Raw genomic sequence first — 24,998 nt, forward strand, 5'->3', positions numbered from 1 at the left:
CGGGGCTTCGTCGACTTTAAGGCGGATAGTACCCTAATTTGGTAGCCAGCATGATACTAGAGTAACTTTACTGTTTAATGGTACCCATGGCAATACCAAACATGGTATTTCTTTAATGGCTTCTTATTCTAGCTTATTTTAAGCGTTTTAGCCCCAGCTCTCAAGCATTCTAAAATTGGGGGTACTTCCAAATCCAGCCTTTATTGTGATATTTCGATTTAAATGCAAAATAAAATAATTTGTATCACAGCAGCACAGTACCAGAAAGTTGCTAAACACATTGACGAACACAAGCTGTCCATCAAATCATTGAAGTAATATTAACAATCGAACGGTAAAACCGTTTACAATACTTTCAATTAGTACTTACAAAAAATTCTAAGAATCTAAGGATTTCTAAGAATTTTTTGCAGTGAACCGAACGTTCCGACAAACAGAACGCCAATGAAGAGCTCCGCGGCCGCGGGCCACGGGCGCCTGGTGGAGGGGGTTAAAACTTGAAATACAAGTACAAAGGGGGTAGGTGTCAGCCTATAGTGAACCGCTACGTCATCTGTCAAACAGCATCGCACTCTCAAATATTAAATAGGCTTCAAATAACGGTACAGAAGCTTAATAATTAGATATTGACAAGTGTCCCAGATAAAACTATACATACGAGTATATCCGGGGTACAACGTCAGATCCACTCTAAATGTAAGGTGCAAAATACTCATGTCTTAAATATTAATAAGTGTCTTAATTTAGAGGTATTATTGATTTATTGACTTACTCGTAGGTATGATTGTGTACGTGACTACGTGTATGTACATTTTGTAGGTAAGTAAGGTGTTATTCATATAATTCAGAGACTATGTATACTACATGTAAACATCATTGTTTTGCCATAGCCCGTAAGTAAAAAAGTAGCCATTGGTTTCCCACGTGGAGAAACCCATGGTTCGGGTAACAAAGAGCGGCCTTATTGCGCCGTGCGCTTCGAGCGAGCTTTGGCCCCTGCTGAGCAGTTAATCACCAAATGGAGGGCGGATGACCGCCCATCGCTTTTAACCAATTAATTCATTACTTCGATTATAACATCTTAAACATTTTGTTTAGGAGTAGGTACCTACTATGAGGTACCATTAGAAACTACATAGAAGTATTACAGCAATAACCCATTAATGAATACACCTAGTATCATATTTGCAAATGACATTTCAGTAATATTTCCGTGCATAAATCACAATAATCTTAAGTCCAGCCTTATCCATATCCTGACTGAACTAGATTCTTGGCTAACTGAGTATAACTTAAAATTGAATTTCATCAAAACAAAATCAATTAAGTTCACACCAAAGATAAAGCAAATATAAAAAAACAACCTATTGCGTAAGACTGTTCTAAGAAAACAGCTACTTATAGGAAAGTATTGTTTTATGTTTTTTTTATAACGTAAACAGATAAACACCATAAATATTTCAAAGAGCTGTGCCAATATTATTTTGGTTCTCGAGTCAGCGTGCGATTTATATAGGTACCTACGACAAAAGTTATTAGCTGTCGGCCGATAAAGCGATTCCAGCCGCCGCTTGGTGCTAACCTGCTCGCGTAGCCAACATGCCAATCGTTAACTCTGCGTAGCATAGCGTAGTCGTGTTCATCTCTCTTTATCACTCTTCCATAGTGCGTTAACGATTGGCATGTTGGCTACGCGGGCCAGTACGAAGATGAAGACTACGTATAGCCGCGACGCCTGCGTATACGCCGACGACTACGTATGGTGCCACAATAGTAATTTATTGCAATGTAAGAGGTACAGTTGATTTTTTGTTTTACAAGGGGGCAAAGTTGTTTAACTCCTCCGGCGCCCCCATTAAATTCCGTTCCGTAGCATTTATGATGTATTAAAAACATAAATCTCGTTCAAACCAAATTTCGGTGAAAGTTTGCATGGTAATGTACATCATATATTTTTTTTAGTTTTATAATTTTCTTATTTTAGTAGTTACAGGAGGGGGGGGGGGGGGGGGTACATTTTACCACTTTGAAAGTGTCTCTCGCGTACACTATTCAGTTATCATTTTTGAAGACCTATCCATAGATATCCCACACGTATGGGTATGATGAAAACAAAAATTTTAAGTTTCAGTTCTAAGTATGGGAACCCCCCAAACATTATTGTTTTTTTTCTAGTTTTGTGTGAAAATCTTAATGCGGTTTACATAATACATCTACTATGTATAAGTTTCAACAGTATAGTTCTTATAGTTTTGGAAAAAAGTGGCTGTGACATACGGCCGGACAGACGGACAGACAGACATGACGAATCCATAAGAGTTCCGTTTTTTGCCATTTGGCTACGGAACCCTAAAAACTCACAGCTTACGTGAAGGCAAACCTTGTCACCTATATATAGCCTTGTCACATGCTATAAGGACGTTGATGACGGCAAAGCTTTTGTTGCTGTATCTCCTCGAATGCATATTTAAACCTATTTAGCCTTCTTGAGTATTTAATAAAACATATGGAATCACGGACTGAAACGTGAAAATTACTATTTATTATGTATTCCCGTTTTGCATACAATATGTTTGAGTACAAAAAATGTACGTGAACGAGGTATAAGTAGGTATACGCGAAAGTACTAAAGTAGCGGGCCGAAAATCGATCTCGTTTCATAAAATTTTTAGATCCGCAATAAAAAACCTACACATGCTTATGGTTTCGTCATGTCCGTCTGTCTGTCGGTATGTCACAGCCATTTTGCTCGGTGTCAGTAGGTGTACTTTGTGACCCTCCGCCTGCCCGCCGCGTAGTTTAAATGTTAAAATTTATAAAAAAATATATTGTTAGGGGATAAAATATTTTGTAATAAAACTGAAAAAAAAAACAAGTAAAATGAACGTGTGCCACAGTATTCGATAGGTCTTTTTTGATGTAATAGTAATTACTTTTCAAAATAATAGCTACGAAAGTTTAATGTTTAAAGCCCCGCCAATGCTCTAACTTTTAACCGTGCGTTAAAACATCATCAATAAGAAAAGTAGCCCTTTGCTTTTTTGTATTTTATGAAGCTGCGATACCCCAAAATTAAAAAGTACACTTTGTTAAGTAAGTGGTGTAATCCACCCTGAAGGCAAGGTCGGTCTCCTATTATCCGTATGGTATCTACCTACTTACTAATAGCTGAGTCTTTCACGATAGCATTGTGTCGGTGTGGCGTTGTGGCAGTTGCCAACGCCCGCACGGATTATTCTCCTGTAGCTGGCAACCGCCACTCTGCCGCCGCATGTTTGCTGCCTTTGCCTTTTATGTAGGTACTTATTTTTAACATGACAGCTAATTGACCTCACTCAACGCCAATAGGCAATTTTCGTAACAGAAGAAGCTAAGTAGTAACATAAATAAATAATGAAAGGAGGCATAGAGTGCTCACTCCATACATCAGTTTTCTTACCAAAACGCTTATTATTTTTGTAGTAGCGCCAAGTAGCGGGTTTATCAGTACCGCTATTTGATACTAGATGTCACGAGCGTCGCAACGCGGCTAATGGAAAGTGTATTGCTTAACAATTTACAACTAAATCAACTAATATTATCTGGTTATATATGTTATAATATTAGCTGAAAATTGTTGAGCATTAGACTTTTCGTTCGTCGCGACATTTATTGTCAAGTAGAAGTTGATGTATGGACTGATCACTCTATGCTAACTTATTTTCTATGGTAAGTAGTGAATACATATATAGGTGAGTTAAAGATAAACAAATTCCATACACCGTCGCGTGCCGGATCATTGTTGTAAGTAAGTATGTATTTTATCCGCTGGTTTTAGGTAGGTATTAGTATACTCGACTTACATGAACTTTATTCTCTCCATGTTTACGAAGGTTTTCTTACGAATTCAGTATGTAAATACGTACAAAAAACACCTCTATAGAAAACAATGTTGTCAACAAAGGAAATAACCAAGGGCCCAACGTCATATGTTCTCTTTGACGCCGCAGCAACTAGTATCACTTCTCTCTCTTCGCTCGCAGAAATGCCATTTGTCAAAAAAGGACAACCATACGGTTGACAAGATGAACTTCAAATCAAGTCGTAGCCATTTTGGTTATACGGCTGTGCATTAGTACGTAAAAACCTCTGTGTGCGTTTGTGGGATATGAACAAGGCGATTTTAATCATGTTATAAATAAAATATATCGATAAGCTCTACACAGAGGAACGAAATAGTAATTAATTTAAGCTTCGATATCTTCGCTTAAAATAAAAATCATAGAAATGCTAATGGATAGCGAATATATAATAATATCATAATATGGAACTGGTATTTAAATTAATTTTATATATGGCGGTCCATGCCCAAAGGGGCGTTATGCTCGATATTGGTACCTAATACTTAAATAATCATAATTTAAGTAAGTTTCATACTCTTTTTATTATTATTAAGCGTACACATACCTTTCCGCCGTTAATTATTGTAATATCGAATTTACAAAAACATACTGGTTGGTAAGAATATATAAAGTTATGTCATTCGTATTAGGTATAGTTTAAATCCTTTCCAGTAAAATTAAAATTGCAAGAAATGTCGATAGTTTCTCGATATGACTTTTTGGACATGGCCACAGCAACGTGGTTACACATTGTTAATCGTACATAAAAACCAAGTGGTGACGGTGACAGCTCGCTTTCGCTTCATCTATTGAATCGGATATATCTATGGAAATAACACTGAAGACTAAATTTTTATCACAAGAGTAAATCGATAATCATGATTGAACAGGTCGCCGGTGTCGAGGAGGATGGAGCCGCCGCGGGCACCTGCGCTAAATGTCCTGGCCGCCAACTCCACAGCACTCCATGTAAGTCACTCCCAGAATGTGCAATGCAAGTATAATCTTCCATCCCCCACCAAAAAATACATTGTCATAATCAGACGTTCCAACTTAGTGCAAACAGTTCGTCAGAAAACCCTCATAGTCTATAGGGTTTAGAACTGAACCAGCCTTTCAGTAACTTACCCCTCTGTCAAAAACCTTGCACAATGTACAAAAAATCATATAAAGACATTATACGATTTTTTGTACCGATTATAGCCACCGGAGACATTTCGCATTATTTACAGCTGCCAGCTGGACACTTTAGCAACAGTTCTCCTATAAGAGATTGTTCTCCTTAAAGAGATGTGTCACGGGTTTGTATGCGTCAAAACGAGAATGCGTTTAATTTTATTTGAATGTGCGTATGTCTCTTCGTGTTTCGACATAGATCTTTTTTGCATGAGTGAGTAATCTTTTGCATGTGTTTCTTTACCTCTCCCCAAAATTCGGCAGACATTTTTACACGCAAATACGACATATGTAAGGCTATTCCAGTTGTTGTATATGTTCTAAAGCGAGGTTTAGATTAGCAAGAACTTGCATGCAATTTACGTTACATTGGTGACTGCTAAGGTAAACTGCATTCAAAAGTTTGATCAGATATCTTTTTCCACAATTTTCTTTACATCGCAATGTCCGCAATGTAAAGAATTGTGTATTTCCGTTTGGCCAAAATACTTTTCGTCAAATTTCACTTCCCAATAAACATATCGCAATAGTTTCATTTCCCAAATGAATCTTTGGCATATTTACACTTCGCAAGTAATTTGTGTACTTTGTCACATTTTATTAAGACAAAAACTTATTTAGCAATCGTTTTTAATGGCAAAACTTATATTCCAAAAAGATGTTTGATCAATTTGTCTCTTTGCAAATTTGGCAAATAGGCATCTCTATTTAAATTTGTTTAAAAAAAATGTGTTCGGGTTTTTATTTTTTATATCAATTTTACTCAGTCTTCTATGATTATAAGCTAACGTATAAATAAAGATAGTACGACATTTTGGACACACTTTTTTACTATATTTTACGAATTTCTGACTGGAAATAATACATAATTAAAAGTACTAACAATTCTTAAATACAAGTTGTACAGCTACAGTCAGCGTGCGGTTGCCATATAAATTGTAGTCGGGCAGGATGTAACAAAATGTTTCTAGTTGGTGCAGTCAGACTCTTACTAAGCACGGTTAAGACAAAAGTGAAGGACCCGCGCGAAATCACCTTAACATACAAAAGTAGTCCCCATTTTCCTCTCTGGATATTAACATTAATGAAAATATTTTGACACTTTTTGTTGTATATTAGCCACAGCTATGTTTCTACGTTTGTTTTTTATTTCGAATTTTTAATTATTATAAGAGTTATATACTCTTTTAATATTTATGGTTCACGAAATCCCATTCGTTCGCGTAAAATTAAAATTGATACATATTATAAATATGATACCAAATTAATGAAAATAACCAAGGTTGGTATTACATATTTCAATTGAAAGCAAAAATAAAAATACTCGCAATGAAAGAAAAAATAATATAAATACTATAGCTCGGGGGGGGGGGCGATTTTTGAATTTCGAGCGCTCGATTTCGTCACTCAAAAAGGCGAAATGATATTTTTGAAGTAGGAGCGATAGAAATTGGGAATCCAGGGGAATTTACCACTCGTTTTCAATTATATGTATAAGTAGAATTTAAATACCTAGTAGTGGAGATATTATTAAAGGGAGAATACGAAAACGAGCGATCGAAATTCAAAAATCGGCCCTTGGATTACGATCCGATTCGAACACAACATTACGACTACCCTAAATAATGAATTTACATTAGACGCAAGTTCCCAATTCATCCTATGTAACGATGCCAAAGTGTGCGTTATGCCAGTAATAAAAAATGGTTTATTATGTTTAGTTGTTTGACGGCCGTTCCAGTATAACGAGCGAACGGCATTCAATCGCAACGTAACGCAATGTTATTGCTTATTATGCGGGATTCATGGAATTGTTAATATATAGTTACTTGAATCAAAATCCTTTTATGTTCAATGAAGACCAACCTACGAGCAGATATTATTAAGATTTAGGTTTTTATTCTAATAATCATACACTATCCTAAATTAATATGTACGAATTTATAATTTAATAAACTATTCTTTTGATGCTTGATCAAGCTGATCAGTGAAAGTTGTGCGCAAATATATCGAGCGATGATACAAACAACCCTGCCCTTGTTTATGCCCTTGAAACAAAAAAAAAATAACCCCATTTGCTGGTAGCACATTTTAGATAGATATGTATTTAATATTATACATGTGATTACATGCATTTTATTATTGGTGTTTATGTTTATATTGACAATAAAAACTGACATTACTACCTGCGGGCGGCGGGGCTTTATAGTAGAGGGGACCGAGGAGAATTGAAACCAATTTTAACTTTTTTGGTCATAACTTTGTTGTATTGTATCAAAAGGTAAATTTGTATATTTATTTCATCTAACAGCAAGTTTTATAAGTATTTACCACGCAGAATATATACACCATATTGTACAAGAAACTATTTAAGTTTTTTTTGTGCATTAATCAAGTACCTGTTCCAACTCTCTTAATAAATACCGAGGTAACTTGAAACAGGTGCTGAGGTAAGTTGACACATATATAATTTATGAACTTAAACAATACGGGGTGAATAGATATAATTTTGAACTTAGAGTGAGATTTTAATGGAAATGGGAAGTCCTCCGCACCGCGCGCTTGCTGGTTGCAAATGATTTTAAAATTAGACAATTCAATGTTGTTAGTGTTTACTACTGTTATACAAATTCTTATACGCCAATTTAGTGCGGACAGTGTGAATAAAGCGTGATAAAGCCTATAAAAACCTCAAAACCTATAATAACTCAAAGTGTTAATATAATAAGTGTGCCTACTATGTATCTAGTTATTCTAAAGTAAAAAAGAAGTGAAGTATTTTACACTTTCGGCGAAAGTAAGTTCTAAGTGTAGCACGTTTCATTTGAAAGTAAATTAACTAAATATTAAGTCTTTAGTCATTTAGTGACAAACGACACCTATCGGACGTACCCGTAATCGGAGGCGAATCAGCTAACAGACAAAATGGTTCAATGTGCAGCTGTGTGCGGTAAACCTTTGTTAGCAACAGGTGACGCTAAGTGCACTCTATGCATCGCAGTGTACCTACCACAAAACATGTCTCATTATGGCATCAAACTACCGTGTTCCCGTCGCGTGGGCATGTCCGACGTGTAAGGCCAAGACACCTTGACATGATAACATAGAAACGCCAATTAAGGCTGACGATCTTGGGGAGGAGGACCTTCTATCGCCCGAAATGCAAGAGGTCGCAGTACAGTTGCGCTTACTTCGCGCGGAATTAGGAACCGTGCGCGTCGAAGTTACGGGCCATCGACGCGAGATGGCGGAGCTGCGCGAACTGGTCGGTGGCTATTCGGGCCATATCAGGGCCGTGGAAGAGCGAGTTAAGCGTCTAGAGGAGTGGATGGAGGAGCAGCTGGCGGCCTCCGCGGACAACGAGCTGACAGCAGCCGTCGGGACTCCCCTAAAACTGGATCTCAACGACCGTGACCAGGACTCACTCCGACCTAAAAATAACGGGAATCCCGCAACAACCAAATGAGAATACATTATGTTCCTAGTCACTCAAATCTAGGTGCCTGGAGGATCGTGACGTGATAGTATTTGCAGAACGTGTGGGTGCGCACCGTCAATCACCGCCGCTGCCTACCGCACATAGCGCTGCCGGCTGATCCGGTGGCTCAGCGAGCGAACGTCCACGCCCGCCTATCTTAACATATTGTGTTTCCATATGGGGTGGGGCCACAAAAACTAATTTTTGGAGCTTGAAAGAACACAACAGTCATATCATTATTCAAAGTCATATATTTTAAACAGTATAGGTTTCTGACAACCGAATTATACAGAACTTGTGATTTATGTCTGTCAGGAAATTGTACGTATTACACATTAAAACTACCACCTTTTCACCAGATGATACAAATAGTCGAAGGAATAAGACTCGAATTATCCCTATACCGTCCACGAGCACTACATTTGCGAGAAGACAACATGCATCACGGTCTGCCAAATTAAACAACGTTATGAACGATTATCACTTATCCTACTACCTACATCATTGTCTGATATTGTTGATATTGTCATTACATCAGAAATCAGATGTCTTCGGCCGATATATCAACAATCTCGTCACATTCTCGTCAGATGAAGACGATATTTTAATGTTTGATTATGTCAGATTGTTTTTTATGCCTGTACTACGCTCCGCCTGTCGTAATGAAATGAAAAAAGAAATGATTCAGACTTTTACAAATCCATATTTTTGTTAGTAGTTACACATGTAGAAAAATGGTTAGTAAACAATGATGAATATGAATAGATTAATAAAATTGAAATTAATAAACAAAAATAATCCTATAATAATATTTTCAGATGAAGAAGATATTTTAATGTTTGATTATGTCTGAATTTTTTTATGCCTGTACTACGCTACGCCTGTCGTAATGAAATGAAAAAAAAAATATTTCTGACTTTTTCAAATCCATATTTTTGTTAGTAGTTACAAGAGTTACACATGTAGAAAAAACCGGGCAAGTGCGAGTCGGACTCGCGCACGAAGGGTTCCGTACCATTTATGACGTATTAAAAAAACTACTTACTAGATCTCGTTCAAACCAATTTTCGGTGGAAGTTTGCATGGTAATGTATATCATATATTTTTTTTAGATTTTCATTCTGTTATTTTAGAAGTTACAGGGGTGGGGGGGGGGGGGCACACTTTTTTTCACTTTGGAAGTGTCTCTCGCGCAAACTATTCAGTTTAGAAAAAAATCATATTAGAAACCTACATATCATTTTTGAAGACCTATCCATAGATACCCCCCACGTATGGGTTTGATGAAATAAGATTTTTCGAGTTTCAGTTCTAAGTATGGGGAACCCCCAAAATTTATCGTTTTTTTTCTGTTTGTGTAAAAATCCAAATGCGGTTCATAGAATACATCTACTTACCAAGTTTGAACAGTATAGCTCTTATAGTTTCGGAAAAAAGTGGCGGTGACATAATCGGACAGACAGACGGACATGACGAATCTATAAGGGTTCCGTTTTTTGCCATTTGGCTACGGAACCCTAAAAATGGTTAGTAAAGAATGATGAAAATGAATAAATTAATAAAATTAAAATTAATAAACAAAAATAAATCCTATAATAATATTTTCCGAGTGATCAAACAAACAATATAGCCAATACCGCGGTAGGTGTACACCCGCATACTTAAGGTGCTCGATACGAAGTAATGACGACATAAATCTTATACGCTACGACGACGCGTCGTGTGCGGATGTGTTTGAACTTATTCATGCTCGTAGCACTCTCGTTCTACACGTGTATTACGATACGCCTACGCGTCTCTTACGCTTACTAATAGCCCTTATTAATAGCCCCCGTTTATCCTATTCTGACCGAATGGTAACTACAAAACCCTATTTTGAGCATGGCCCGACATGCTCTTGGCCGTTTTTAGGGTTCCGTAGCCAAATGGCAAAAAACGGAACCCTTATAGATTCGTCATGTCCGTCTGTCTGTCCGTTTATGTCACAGCCACTTTTTTCCGAAACTATAAAAACTGTACTGTTCAAACTTGGTAAGTAGATGTATTCTATGAACCGCATTAAGATTTTCACACAAAAATAGAAAAACAAACAATAAATTTTGGGGGTTCCCCGTACTTAGAACTGAAACTCAAAAAAATTGTTTCAAACCCATACGTGTGGGGTATCTATGGATAGGTCTTCAAAAATGATATTGAGGTTTCTAATATCGTTTTTTTCTAAACTGAATAGTTTGCATGAGAGACACTTCCAAGGTGGTATAAAATATGCCCCCCCCTCCCTGTAACTTCTAAAATAAGAGAATGATAAACCTAAAAAAATATATGATGTACATTACCATGCAAACTTACACCGAAAATTGGTTTGAACGAGATCTAGTAAGTAGTTTTTTTTAATACGTCATTCATGGGCGAGTCCGACTCGCACTTGGCCGCTTTTTTTATTTATTTATACTTCTACTTCGTCACAGCCTACGAAGTTTCAAGGCACTCAGTGGAAAATACCTCGATATAATTATTTTCAAACCCATTAGACGAAGAATAATCCACACCCCTTCGTTTTTCATGTTTTCCTATAAAATGCCTTATTTTTACGAAGTTTAAGGTATCTTATCTCGTCATATTTAATGGCACTGCCCACGAAGCAGGAGGTTCCGGGTACAGGCATTTATTTGTGTGTTCATAACAATGTGTCTGTTTAATTGGATATTTATTAATACTGTATCCATGTAAATAGATTTGCAAATATTGTAGCACATATTATGTGATCTTTTTGTAGAAGATAAAAATGGATAAGTATAGTAAGAAATTTTTAAAGGTAGACATCATGACGGACTTTTTTGTAGACTAATGAAATAGAGACAACCCCATCGTACATTGGGGTGTATATAAGTAGCTCAAACGGATTAGGCAGCGTTTTCATTAAATCTCCTAGGCAGCGTGATTTATTCAGACATCATTAGCAAACATCGTCATATTTCAACTAATTTTAATGTAATTATACATTCAAATCTTCTCAAGAATCACTCTATTCATAGCTGAAAACCGTATGAAAATCCGTTCAGTAGTTTTTGGTTTGGCAGTTGTTTTAAATAAATAAATATTGATAATAGTTTTATAACCCATAACATATTAATGATTAGTTCTTTTTTTTTTTTTTTAATGTATATTGTCATTTTATGTTTTAAATGAATTGCTGTTTTATTAAGAAACATAAAAAGTTACACTAAGAAACATATAAATTCATTTTGAGTTCTATCGTCTAGTTTAGGTAAATATATGCAGGTTCCTACATAATACCTACTCAAACCTAAATAAGCTCCAGGACGTTTAGTTCTCTTTCGCATTATTTTACTTCGGATATTATGTAGCTTCTTAAAATGTGAGCTCAATGCCGTCTCGTGTAGACAGGCGGTCGTCGCCATCGCGCTTGTCTGAGAGCTAAAAGCTTTCTGGTTCATTGTCACTCAAGGAATATCTATCTATATATTATATATATTAAATGCGTGTGTCATTACTGACTGACTCATCAACGCAGAACCGAAATTACAAATGATAGAAAGTTAAAATTGGCACACCAGGTGACAATTATAATGTGTACAAGAAATAAGAAGCAATTTTGAGAAATTCAACTCCTAACGGATTAAAAATGGGATGGAAGTTTGTATGGGGTTCAAGTTTTATTTCATGGTTGGAACTTGATACTTGTTAAAAGGGGATTATATTCAATTAAACAAAAACTGATATCTCAGTTTATGAGAATTCATTTGAAAAAAAGCGGCCAAGTGCGAGTCGGACTCGCGCATGAAGGGTTCCGTACCATTTATGACGTATTAAAAAAAATCTACTTACTAGATCTTGTTCAACATTTTACCACTTTGGACACACATTTTACCACTTTGGAAGTGTCTCTCGCGCAAACTATTCAGTTTAGAAAATAACCGGCCAAGAGCATGTCGGGCCACGCTCAGTGTAGGGTTCCGTAGTTACTCTTCCGTCACAACAAGCTAAACTGGAGCTTAAAGTATAGTAAATTGTTAACCAAGGGATGAAACGGTACCTTTCACCCGAGTTAAACAAATAGGCAAATTTGCATAATCAGTACCTAATTAAAGTAAGTCTTTTTACTATGAAGGGAAAACTTTTTACAATAACTCAAAAACAGCTAAACTGATCATGTCCGCTATAGTTTTCATTTAATGTCTTTCTTAAACTCTACTTACACGATTTTTTCCATATTTTATGGACCTATGGTTCAAAAGTTAGAGGGGGGGGGACACATTTTCTTTTCTTTCGGAGCGTGTTAGAATATCTCCGAATATATTCACTTTATCAAATGTTTCTTGAAAACCCCTATTAGTTTTGAAAGACCTTTCCAACGATACCCCACACTCTAGGGTTGAAGCGAAAAAAAATGTCACCCCCACTTTACGTGTAGGGGAGGTACCCTAAAAAAAATTAAATTTTTAGATTTTATTGTACGACTTCGTCGGCTTTATTGATTTATATATCCATGCCAAATTTCAGCTTTCTAGCACTAACGACCACGGAGCAAAGCCTCGGACAGACAGACAGACGGACATGGCGAAACTATAAGGTTTCCTAGTTGACTACGGAACCCTAAAAATGATATTAGAAACCTCAATATCATTTTTGAAGACCTATCCGTAGATACCCAACACGTATGGGTTTGATGAAAAAAAAAATATTTTTATTTTATGACTTATTAAAAAAACTACTAACTAGATCTCGTTCAAACCAATTTTCGGTGGAAGTTTGCATGGTAATGTATATCATATATTTTTTTTAGATTTTTCATTCTGTTATTTTAGAAGTTACAGGGGGGGGGGACACATTTTTTCACTTTGGAAGTGTCTCTCGCGCAAACTATTCAGTTTAGAAAAAAATGATATTAGGAACCTAAATATCATTTTTGAAGACCTATCCCTAGATACCCCACACGTATGGGTTTGATGAAAAAAATTTTTTTTTTAAATTTTATGACGTATTCAAAAAAAACTATTCACTAGATCTCGTTCAAACTAATTTTCGGTGGAAGTTTGCATGACAATGTATATCATATATTTTTTTTAGTTTTTTCATTCTGTTATTTAAGAAGTTACGGGGGGGGGGGGGACACATTTTACCAATTTGGAAGTGTCTCTCGCGCAAACTATTCATTTATTTAGGGGGTTAACCTAACATCGAGAACATTTTGTCAGTTAGAGGCTTGAAACTTCTTAGGTTGTGACAAACAAATCTCGTGCTTTGTATTTATTTCAATTTCAATTTAATTTCAATTTATTTTTATTTCGGACCATGTCCATAGTGTTAGTATACATTCCCTTAATCCTATGTTAGTTAACTACTATACTAGCTCATAATAAATTATACACCAAGCCTCTGGATCCCATATGTACTCCCTCCCAGTGTTTCCAGAAGGCGCAAGCAGGCGATTCCAACACTAGGCGCAAGAGGCTGTTGGAACTGTCCCGCACGCGACGCATCAGGGAGGCAGTCCTTTTGCGTATTATTGCACCAAAGCAATCAGTGCGCGCCTCCGCGAACATACCTGACGCGCTACAAAATCGAGGCAGTCCCAACAACATCCTGAACCCATTGTTATACTGGACGCGCAGGGCATTGAGGGCCCTTTTAGTATAATTTGTCCACAGACTGCACGTGTAAAAGGTCTGGCAAAACGCTTTAAATAGCGTTATTTTGACATTCCCATTACATCGTGCAAACCTGCGAGACAACATATTACCTTTAGCGAGCAATTATTGTATATTTATACAAGTTGCCCATGAGGAATCGGAAAAAAAAATATACCTGAGGCCATAAGAAGGAAAAAATCTTATACAAACTTAATTGAATTCCGCCCAAAAAAAATTTCTTTTTTCGTTTTTAGTTTATATTTTTTGTTTATTTTTATACATAATAAGTACATGTTCTTGGAAAATGTATGGATTAATATGAATTGGCACATTTTTTTTCGTAAAAACTAGTCTTGTCAAAGTGTTCCTTGTCACTTTAATATATGTCAATAAGGACGTCTAGACTAGGTCCCATAGTGGCGACATCGCCATCAAAAAGGCGTTGTACACTGAAACAATAAAAAACACTGAAAGTGAAACACAAAAAAAAAATCTGAAGCTAGGCGAATTATAAAAAAGTTTAAGTATATGTCATTTTTGTCTTCAAATACGATCCGGAATATACTTTCTGTTTCCTCGCGGGCCCCGTTTCGGGGATCTCGGAAAAGGCTCTAACCATTTCGATGAAATTTGCTAAACAGGCCAAAATGGCGTCCTCAAACTCAAGGCCTGCGTTTTTGCAAACACTTAGCATGCCCACTGATGACACATAAAAACGAATTTTCCAGAATATGAAGCTAAAAGTAAAGCGCTTTATTCCCTCTCGATAATACTATTCATGTAGGCGTGTACACGGATGATTCAATAGACGCAGGGCTTTTGGGAGCTCTCACCAGACAATAAACGAATTTATGCTCACATACCTACCTACTTATAAAGTATAGAAGATGTGATATATTTTATCTCAATTACTCTGAAAATATACTCCTACGTACCTACTTAGTAAAATTATACTGCTACGAGTATAGTAACGATGGTACATGGCAACGATATACAATTTTGAATTAAATGAAAATTTGACATGTTTTCGCGATTATTAAGGAAAAATGTTCTCAAAAGGAAAAAATGGAACCCTTATAGGTATAGGATCACTTTGTTGTCCGTCCGTCCGTCCGTCTGTCTGTCAAGACCCTTTATCTCGGAAACGCGTGGAGGTATCGAGTTGAAATTAAAACCATATACTGAGGTCTACAGCCCCTCAGCTGCGAAAAAATCAAACTTCTAATTTAACGTAAAAACGTAACATGATATGGCCGTTTATGCCTTATGCTGCAAAAAGTATGAATATATTTCGACACTCTCAAGGAAAGAGGAAGAAAATTAGGTATGGGGTAGGTACTTCCCGATGACCTAAAACTATGAAATATGGCAAGTAAAAGGTATCGTCTTACACTATAAGTACAGGTCAAAATAAGCACCTAACATTGGTATGGAACCTTCGGTGTGCAAATCGGACTCGCACTTTTCCGGTTTGCACCGGTTCTATCGAGTCAACTTTCAAGGTTTTAGTTGGAGTTTTCCCTTGCAATAGTCTAGTTTCCGTGTGAATTTTTTATGGCATTTGTCCTAAACCTTGTAAAAATTCAACACCAAAACTACGATTTTGCTTTAGCCCCTTTTAAAAATAAAGAATGAAATATTACGAAAAGCGTTTAACATTTTTTTTGGCAGGGAATGTGCGGAAGTTATCGGGTTAAGTGCCGACTATGTTCCAAAGTTTACCATATTACCTTTAGATCCGTGATATATAGGTACCTAGGAAATTGGAGTTAATTACACTAAATGAGCATTTTTCAAATTTTCATGGAATTTTAACAGATTGATTTAATAGAAGTCTTCGTACATATTTACTGTATTCTGTCTGTCTTATGTACGAGTATGTACTTGTTTTGTGCAATAAAGTGTTTACTACTACGACTAATAGGTAAAATGAAAATGTAATGTGATAATTCGTAAAGCCAATATTAGGTACAGAGATTCATACAATTTTTAAAGATATTTCTGTTTGCAAGTTACATCCGGGCACGGGAATTTTTCCGTCCATGGGAATTGAATTTTGCTGGCACGGCATTTAGTATTCAAATTTTTTTCCTATTTAAACTATGTTTTATTATTTATCAAAAGTAAAATAATAAACTTATGGGATTATTACGGACCTATTTCACAAATAAAACCGATGATTTATAACTTAACTATTAAAGTTAAGGATATTTCTGAATTACATAAAAATACATGTTTTTTTTTAGTTTGATTATTATTAATGATTAACAGCCAACGCCTGACTTTAGGAACAATAGTCATAGTTCATTTTAATTTTTTTATAATGATATATCGTATGAACATTTGGACAGCCTTTATGTATTAGGTTTGTTTAAAAGTGGTCTTTTAATAACACTCACTCACTCAGACTCATCAAATTATAGTGCTTCTTATTGCATGGTTACCCTAAACTATTACTACTACAGCAATCGGGATACTTGCAGGTACTCTGACCTAACCAGTTCATTACGATGCTTCCTCTTTGACAGCCTCAACCCAAGTGAACGAGCCTGTCCAACATTTACCGTGTCCCCACCACCTGCTAAAACTACCGTGTTTTGACATAATGTTAAATCGTGTTCAGTATAATGTTATTTTTCCAACTACCCCTGTATTAATCGGGGTAACATAATAATGTTGTCACGGTATAATTATTATTTAACTGCTATCTTAAATGTAAACATAAATAAATCATGACATTCGGCCATCCAACTTCGTGCATGACTCCGGCGCACGAACCTTCTCACTAAAAGCTAGATCGATTTAAATCTTACACCAACCGTGAAAAATTATTTAAAGCGTCAAAACAGTTTCTAATGAAGTAAATTGAAACTTAACTTATCACAATTCATACATTTACATAATCAGGAAATGTGTTAAATAAAATTATAATGAGATACATGAAAATAATATCATGACATTCGGTCTTCTGTTTCCCCTTGTTCATATAACTTACTACTATGCCGTGACATTAGCATTTTGCTACGTTAATGAAAAATCTTAATACCTGTTGTTAATTTCGTATAACTAAAAAAAAACAGACAAAGCTCAGTTTTTATTATGTATAAAGTTTGTTTTGTTTTCTCAAAAAACCAAACATTACTTCTGTCCGTTAAAACTTGTCTTTGATTTAATTCAATACCCGTTGTTTTACAGGCAAAAGTGGTTCGACTTCAGCACCATCTGTTTCAGTTCTACATTTAACAATCAAACATTTCTTGACCCAATATTGTATTATACTACATTGCGTTAATGTAGACTTCATCTTACTCCATTCATGTATTAATCGTTACGTAACGTAGCAATAGGTTAGAGATAATATTTAACCCCTAAATGGCTTTAACTCTGAAGTCGACGTGACAATCTTTATAGTCATTAGTCCTGTGTTCAGCTCAAAACTATTAAGTTCAGTTGAAATTTTACACATTTACAATATTATGTCTCTGGATCCATATCTGCACGTGAAGTGTCAAACTTATATAAACGTATAATTGGATTGTTATAGGTAACAATACCTATAACAATGTTCAAGTTTTTGTACTTTTTTATTTAAAAGGTTGCTCTGATTGTTAATAATACTCGTACTACTCATTTCATAATGGGTGTTCGTATGACAATAACACACGACAATTTCTTTATTCAAATGCTACCTTGAATAACATCGCTTTCAGAGGCTATTATACAACTCTGCTAGGGGTGATACTAAAGTGTCCTTGAGGTAATTAAATTTTGTGTCTTGAAATTTCAAAGGATGCCAAACATTTTGCAAAAGTTTCAGTTTCAATAATTGGTTGTATTTATACATTAACATAAGATTCCCGTATACTGCTTTTAAGGTGACTAAAGCACTGCTAGATACGCCTTTGACATCAATGTAAAATGACAAGTGTCAATACTAAAAACTCAAGTTCATTTAATTTAAACAATGATTGAAACTACCAAATCAAATTATTGTCATATCCAATAAAATCCATTTTTTTCTTTATATATATATTTTTTTCTAGGACTACATCTATGCCATAATATATTGTTCATGTCATTGATCGAAGTTCACATTTTTATTAATATTATCTTGACTTAAACCTCTACGAGCTTTTTTTTTCTTCCAATATCTTGTATTACTTTCGTAAACAATATAAATTATGATAATTAGCAAACCATAACAGATATATCTTTACTAAAAGGACAATAACCCCAAATGTGCCTCATTGCATTAAGTCCGCCTTTTAATAAATAAGGTTTTCTTTTGTGCAATAAAGATTAAATAAATAACTGTTCTGTCAAACCTATATCTATAGCTTATTTGGGCGTTACTTGTTATTATCGTCAGGTAAATACTATATTAACTAACTATCCTCATTAAGCTTATTACATACAATTTATTGCGTATTTACCTTGTAACGCTACTAATAACTCTACAGATACGTCAAATCTCTATCGTCTATGCACTCTTTTCTCACACATCTCTTTTTCATTCGTTTTTTTTTTATAAATTATACATCGTTTTTTACTACTTCCACTTTTGAATTTCAGGAACTACGTAGCAGTTTAAAACGTTTTCTGGATATCTGTATCATATTTTTATACTTTCAACTTGCGAAATATGACCATGTACATTTGCGTTCAACTCAATTATCTTATCTGTCCCGTCGTAATTATCTAACTTTAACATCGCTACTAACTGATGCTGTTACAACGCATACTCCCATAGGTACTACAAGTACAAATTATATTGAATCGTTCGAACTGAACACCGCGTTTGCTAAGTTTCAAACGTTAGTTATGTAAATATAACTTCCAACCAATTCTAGATAATCACCATTCAATCTGCAAACAAAAGATTCGTCTCTCTATTGATCTTTCTGAATAATTGTTCCTTTATCTTCCCTGTTTCCCTACGTAATCTATATTAAGGGCAATTATCATCATCTACACTCAAGTGCCTACTTTTTTTCACTTGTTAGCCTTTGTCACAAATCCCATGGATACAACAAATCGTTTGCAATATGTCCGATCTGTTGTTTACTTTACAATCTCGACTACTCAAAATCTGTTTACCTGAGATACTCTTGTACTGTCTGAAGTCTACTCTATACTATATTTGTTCTATATTTAAGTCGTACAGTAAAACATATTTATTATACTATAACATTTGGTATTTTGGTAATCTCCATAGGTAGGTATACATATGCTTATATAGGCACTATCCTGTTACTGTTTATTTGTTAGCACTTATCACTTCAACATTATGCGTCCATCTGCATTCATTAGTTTTATTAATAATAATTAGTTTTATTTAACGGAATATCTCGTTTAATCCATGATAATTACCTCTGATCTCTTATTTAATGCATTTCTATACATTTAACACCTTTTTATTCGAATAATAATTAAAGTTACTTCAAAATTATGATAGTTAGAACTTCGTGTGCATAAAATATACTCATACAACAATGTCTCTATTGTCTAATGTCTGTACAATATCTCAAAATGCAATATGAATATCGTCTTATCTATCGAAACATGAAAATACAATTATTTAAAATTTCACATATATATATAAAGATATTTCTTCTAATACTGATCATCAACAACATCGAGTTAATTATCCCAAAAGTTTAATCAATTTCACGAACTCGCTGTCACAAGAGTTTGCGACTCAAAAATTCAGTCAAAAACACTAAACATCCATAGCCAATATAAGATGTCAAATGTTATCACAATTTCATTTTACTATTTTTAATACTATCATATTTAGCTTGTTGGATACTAAAAAGGAGCTACAACTCTAACACATGTATCTTTCCTCAAGACTGCGTATAAGTAGTCATTTAGTCAACTATGTTGTTCTGAGTTGATTAAATTGAACAAAAGTTTATTTTTACATCGATAAAGCGACGTGTATACTATAATATTTACAAAAGCTCAACTAAACATGGATAGGTTTATTAGCATCCACTTCATTTGATAAACTCCTGATCATCAGCTAACTCGAATCAGTCAATCGTGTCATGTCTTTTAAGTATTTGATAGGATACAATCATCTTTCTATACTCCTATTTTGTTCCATATTCCTCTCGATATCAATTATAAAGAAACAGCTGTATGTTATAACCTTATAACATACCCAATCTCTCTGCTCTATTGTTTTTGTCTTTTTTCAATAATTTTAATAATTCCTTTCTTTTACTACGTTCAACACTTATTTATTAGTTATCCTATTGTTCGAACATATGCGTTAAATTTTTTCAGGCATCATATTTTCAAATCTTCTATTATACCTCTATCTTGTCGCCTCTCTTTTTTTTTTTAACTGTTTGGGTCATTATTTACGTTTCTGTTTCTCATTTCACTATCGACTCACAAGAGATCACGAATTGTTCTACTATAAGTAAGCTAACAAACTACAGCAAACTTTTGCAATACTGTTTCGTGTCTTAATTATTGGTTGCATTAAGAAAACCCAGAATTCATTTATGAAAATACTACTAGCTTGTAGTTAATTTCATGTTCAAACTGGGTAACTTGATACTTTAGTCTGTAATGACATCACCTGTACACAGTTTGTCAATAAAATATTTCTATTCTATTTTAACTATGCATTTTGTCCACCTCTCAAAAAGATTACTCACACTGCTCTGGTCTATCCATTATAACTCTCTTTATCCCGTCAAATGACAATTAATTTCTGTTATATTTATCAATCTCGTATAAACTTTCAATATCTTTTTCTCTAGTATACCGGCTTCTGCTTACCTACCTAAGTACCTCGATACTTTTCAATTTCCTGCTTAAAGGCAAATCTCTTTACTCGAAAGAAAGAAAGAAAACCTCGATCTGTGTTAGAACTCAGTCACTTTACGTACTTGCTACTGTATCATTACTCACGACGGTATAAATTTCTGCAGTTCAGTTTTGGATCACTATATCAAACTCAAGAGCCTTAATCAATGCTCAAGCATTAAACGCATTCATGTTCAATTACGTTCTTCATCTGGCTCAACACCCGAAATTCAAACAACTGTTTTTTGCTAGAAAAAAAGAAAAACTTCCCCAAATTCTAACAATTTTTTTTGTAAAAAATATTAATTGTAACACACATTTCAATCGAACAATAGTCACAGACATACAGTATCTGTTCTCTGTGTACAACTTGTCTCTCTTTTCATTTTAGCATCTATTAATAGTATTAACCATTTCAATCGGACAATGCTCACACACATACAATATGTTTTCTATGTATAACTTATCTCTCTTTTCATTTTACCATTTATCATTAGGTAGATGTAAACCATTAGGTTTTGTTATACTTTTTTTTTTTACTTCATTTCATAAAATAAAATATTTGATACTCTGTATTATAGAATTTAACGGAGATCAAACTTAATTTCGATCTAACTTGTAATCAAGACGCTGTCTTACATTTTACCCACTTATACTTTATATTCTCTTCTCACAAGGCCACTGTAAATTCTATATCTAAAAAAATCGCGTAAGTATATCTCCACACACGACAGTCGTGAAACTGCCAGCGTCGATAAAAATCTATAATTCTTATCTTCATAAGAGTGTAATTTCACTAATTCATCCTTCGTTTGATTCATCTCTCCAAAATTTGAGGCGTATGCTCAGGGTTATTTTAATTTCAACCATATATAAAATAAAAAAATATATGAACCATTTCAAGAGAACGAACGTTCGCTACAAACGTTCCGTTTTTTTCATATTTCACTTACAGCTCTCACAAGTCACTATTGTGATTCTGTATCTCCGTTTAATCAATACATACGTATGCTTGTTGGAATTAAAAATCAATATAAGCTACAAATTACTTTTTTTTTTATTATCATTCCATCAATAACCAGTTGCATTCTCGTCATCGTACTAAATACTGTAAATATTACTGGCAATGTCACGTTAGAATATAATTTATGAACAATCAAAGAAAAGATTAGTCATCTTATTTGGACTAAAAAAAAAACATCCGTCTCGTTCTCGCGACCACCATAGTCAAATCTTTAGCAACTAGTCATACAGAATTCACCATTCGCACATTCGCATTTTATAATTCGCAATTTCAATGTGTACACTTCCGTCAAAAAACAAACAATTTCATCTAATTCTCAACATCCGTGACGAACCCTCACGTCAAACAAAAATAAAATATTAAGATGTACTCTCACGTACTTTAATGTTTACTTTCCTTGACGCACGCTCACTTCACACAAAAATCGAATTTCAGATGTACTCTCACGTCAAATAACTTCTAACTACCTTGACGTATGCTCATGTCAAATAAAAAACAATTTCCTTGACGTGCTCTCACGATAAACAAAAATCAAATTTAAAACGCACGCTCACATCAAATAAAAATCAAATTTAAGACGCACTCTCTCGTCAAATAATTTTCAACTTCCTTGACGCACACTCACGTCAAGCACAAATCATATTTCAGACGAACTCTCACGTCAAAAAATTTCCTACTTCCATGACGCACGCTCACGTCAATCGATAATCAAATTTTAGACGCACTCTCACGTCCAACAAAAGTTAAATAACTTGATTGAACAATAGTTATTTGTACAACAAGAAAGCAAAGTTTGATATTTCTTCGAGTGCTTGTTTTGATTGTATAATAAAATACGTAAAATATGGTGTTTTTATTAAATTTTAATCTTTTATTTCATTAATTAATTATTACGAATGAAGACTCGTAGGGTGTTTTGGAACGATGCGGTCTGACTTATTTCGGGGGTCTATTATAAACCGTCAATATACCGTTGAATTACGTATGCACTTTTTTTTGTTCAAATATTCCGAACTTGTATTAGGCCCCGCTCGTTGAAATGACATTCGACTCTAAAGGTCACTTGAATGTTATTTTGTCTCACTCGGTGAGCAAAATGTGATTTTGCTCACTGTTTTTAAGCAGCAAATTACCCTTGTTCGAGCTGCTGACGTGATAAAATATTTTCATCAGTGAAACAAACATATTCGTTATAAATTATATTTCTTTCGCTCTTTGTTGTCTTTAACAAAACTATCATCTGGCACTGACACTGAATAGTTCTGTATACAACAAACTCTCAATACTCGCTCTCATGCTAATAAATATATTATTTATTATTGTCATACAAAAACTTGAGTTAACTTCTCTTAAGTTACCTTCGCTTATGTTAAGCTACCATAATGCTCTCTCACATTGTTATTATATATCGTGTACCTGCGTAACTTTAAATCATACTAGTATACCATATGATTGACCAGCAATTTTACACAGGCTCTGCATGAGTTTAATTATCATAACTTCTTTCCAAGTTCTATATTGTCGTTTAATACTAAATAAGTGATTTAGAATCAATGCATTTAAATTTACACACTGTCAAAATCCATTGTCACATTATACATAAGTATAGTGTCATTTAACCCAATTAAATTATCTCATTAATAAAAAATAAAAAAAAGGATTGTCTATTTCAGGCTTCTAGCCCATAACAAATCTCTTTATGTTTCATTAAGATCTCTTAGATACGCTCATTTAAAATTACTAGTACCTGGGCGACCGAGCTCCGCTCGGCTACAACTATCCATTGCAATATGGTGGCGTATAATAGGTGATAATCTACATAAACTTAAAAAGTAAAATGTGAACTGACAATTATTATTATTTACAATCGAATTCAACCTTACAGCACTTGTCACAGAGTAACGCCATCTATTGCCAATTTCTCTTATTACATAGCTCATTTTTTTACCAAACCAAACCTGTCCAAAACAATAAAAATTAAAAATTATATATAAACTTGAACATATAAAAAAAAAACAAAGGTTAGTCACCGGGCGAGATTCGAACCCGTAACACTCGTTTCTAGCCGTCCGCGTCCCAACCCGCCGGACCAGACGGACAGTGGCCAGCAACACGAAATCAGCGACCACATTCTGCGTCGAAAGAAAAACGCATGAAAACTCGAAAACACGCGCCTTCTCAAACACAAGACTAATCTAGACCGACTGTACACCCCCAAAAACCCCCATATACCAAATTTCAGCGAAATCGCCAGAGCCGTTTCCGAGACCACAGAAAACTATGTATATATATATACAAGAATTGCTCGTTCAAAGGTATAAGATAATGCAACGTCAGAACGTTATGTCAAACTATCATCTTCTAATTTACATACGCTCATGTAAATTTACCATAATGTACGCTCACATTATGAAGAACTATCATCATCTAATTTACATACGCTCATGTAAATTTACCATAATGTACGCTCACATTATGAAGAACTATCATCATCTAATTTACTTACACTCAAGTAAATTTACATAATGTACGCTCACATTATGAAAAACTATCATCATCTAATTTACATACGCTCATGTAAATTTACCATAATGTACGCTCACATTATGAAAAACTATCATCATCCAATTTACATACGCTCATGTAAATTTACCGTAATGTACACTCACATTATGAAGTACTATCATCTAATTTACATACGCTCATGTAAATTTACCATAATGTACGCTCACATTATGAAGTACTATCATCTAATTTACATTCGCTCATGTAAATTTACCATAATGTACGCTCACATTATGAATCTGCTATTCTATTTATCTCATCTTTCACGTCCAAACTCTTAATATTACTCATGTTATTAAAACTACATAAGTATATACTACACAAAACGCTTGTTTACGTTGTTGTACACTAGCTTACTTTAAATAAGTATCTGTATTTACTTAGGTATATTTTTATGC

At 34.6% G+C, this 24,998-nt stretch overlaps 1 protein-coding gene and 1 long non-coding RNA gene across 4 annotated transcripts in view; one reads left to right on the forward strand and one right to left on the reverse strand.

Annotated features, from left to right (window-relative positions):
• Positions 1-24,998, reverse strand: part of LOC133519090 (uncharacterized) — a 123,783-nt gene that overhangs the window by 74,251 nt on the left and 24,534 nt on the right. The window lies entirely within an intron of this gene.
• Positions 1-24,998, forward strand: part of LOC133518998 (adenylyl cyclase 78C-like) — a 143,274-nt gene that overhangs the window by 36,721 nt on the left and 81,555 nt on the right. For all 3 annotated transcript variants that reach the window (XM_061852846.1, XM_061852838.1, XM_061852855.1), the window contains exon 2: positions 4,772-4,850. In XM_061852846.1, the coding sequence (XP_061708830.1) occupies positions 4,791-4,850 (60 nt within the window). In that variant the 5' untranslated portion in view covers positions 4,772-4,790. The remainder of the gene's footprint in view (positions 1-4,771; positions 4,851-24,998) is intronic.

Source organism: Cydia pomonella, chromosome 1 (genome assembly GCF_033807575.1).
Source record: "Cydia pomonella isolate Wapato2018A chromosome 1, ilCydPomo1, whole genome shotgun sequence".
In the NCBI taxonomy this organism is placed as follows: Eukaryota; Metazoa; Arthropoda; class Insecta; order Lepidoptera; family Tortricidae; genus Cydia; species Cydia pomonella.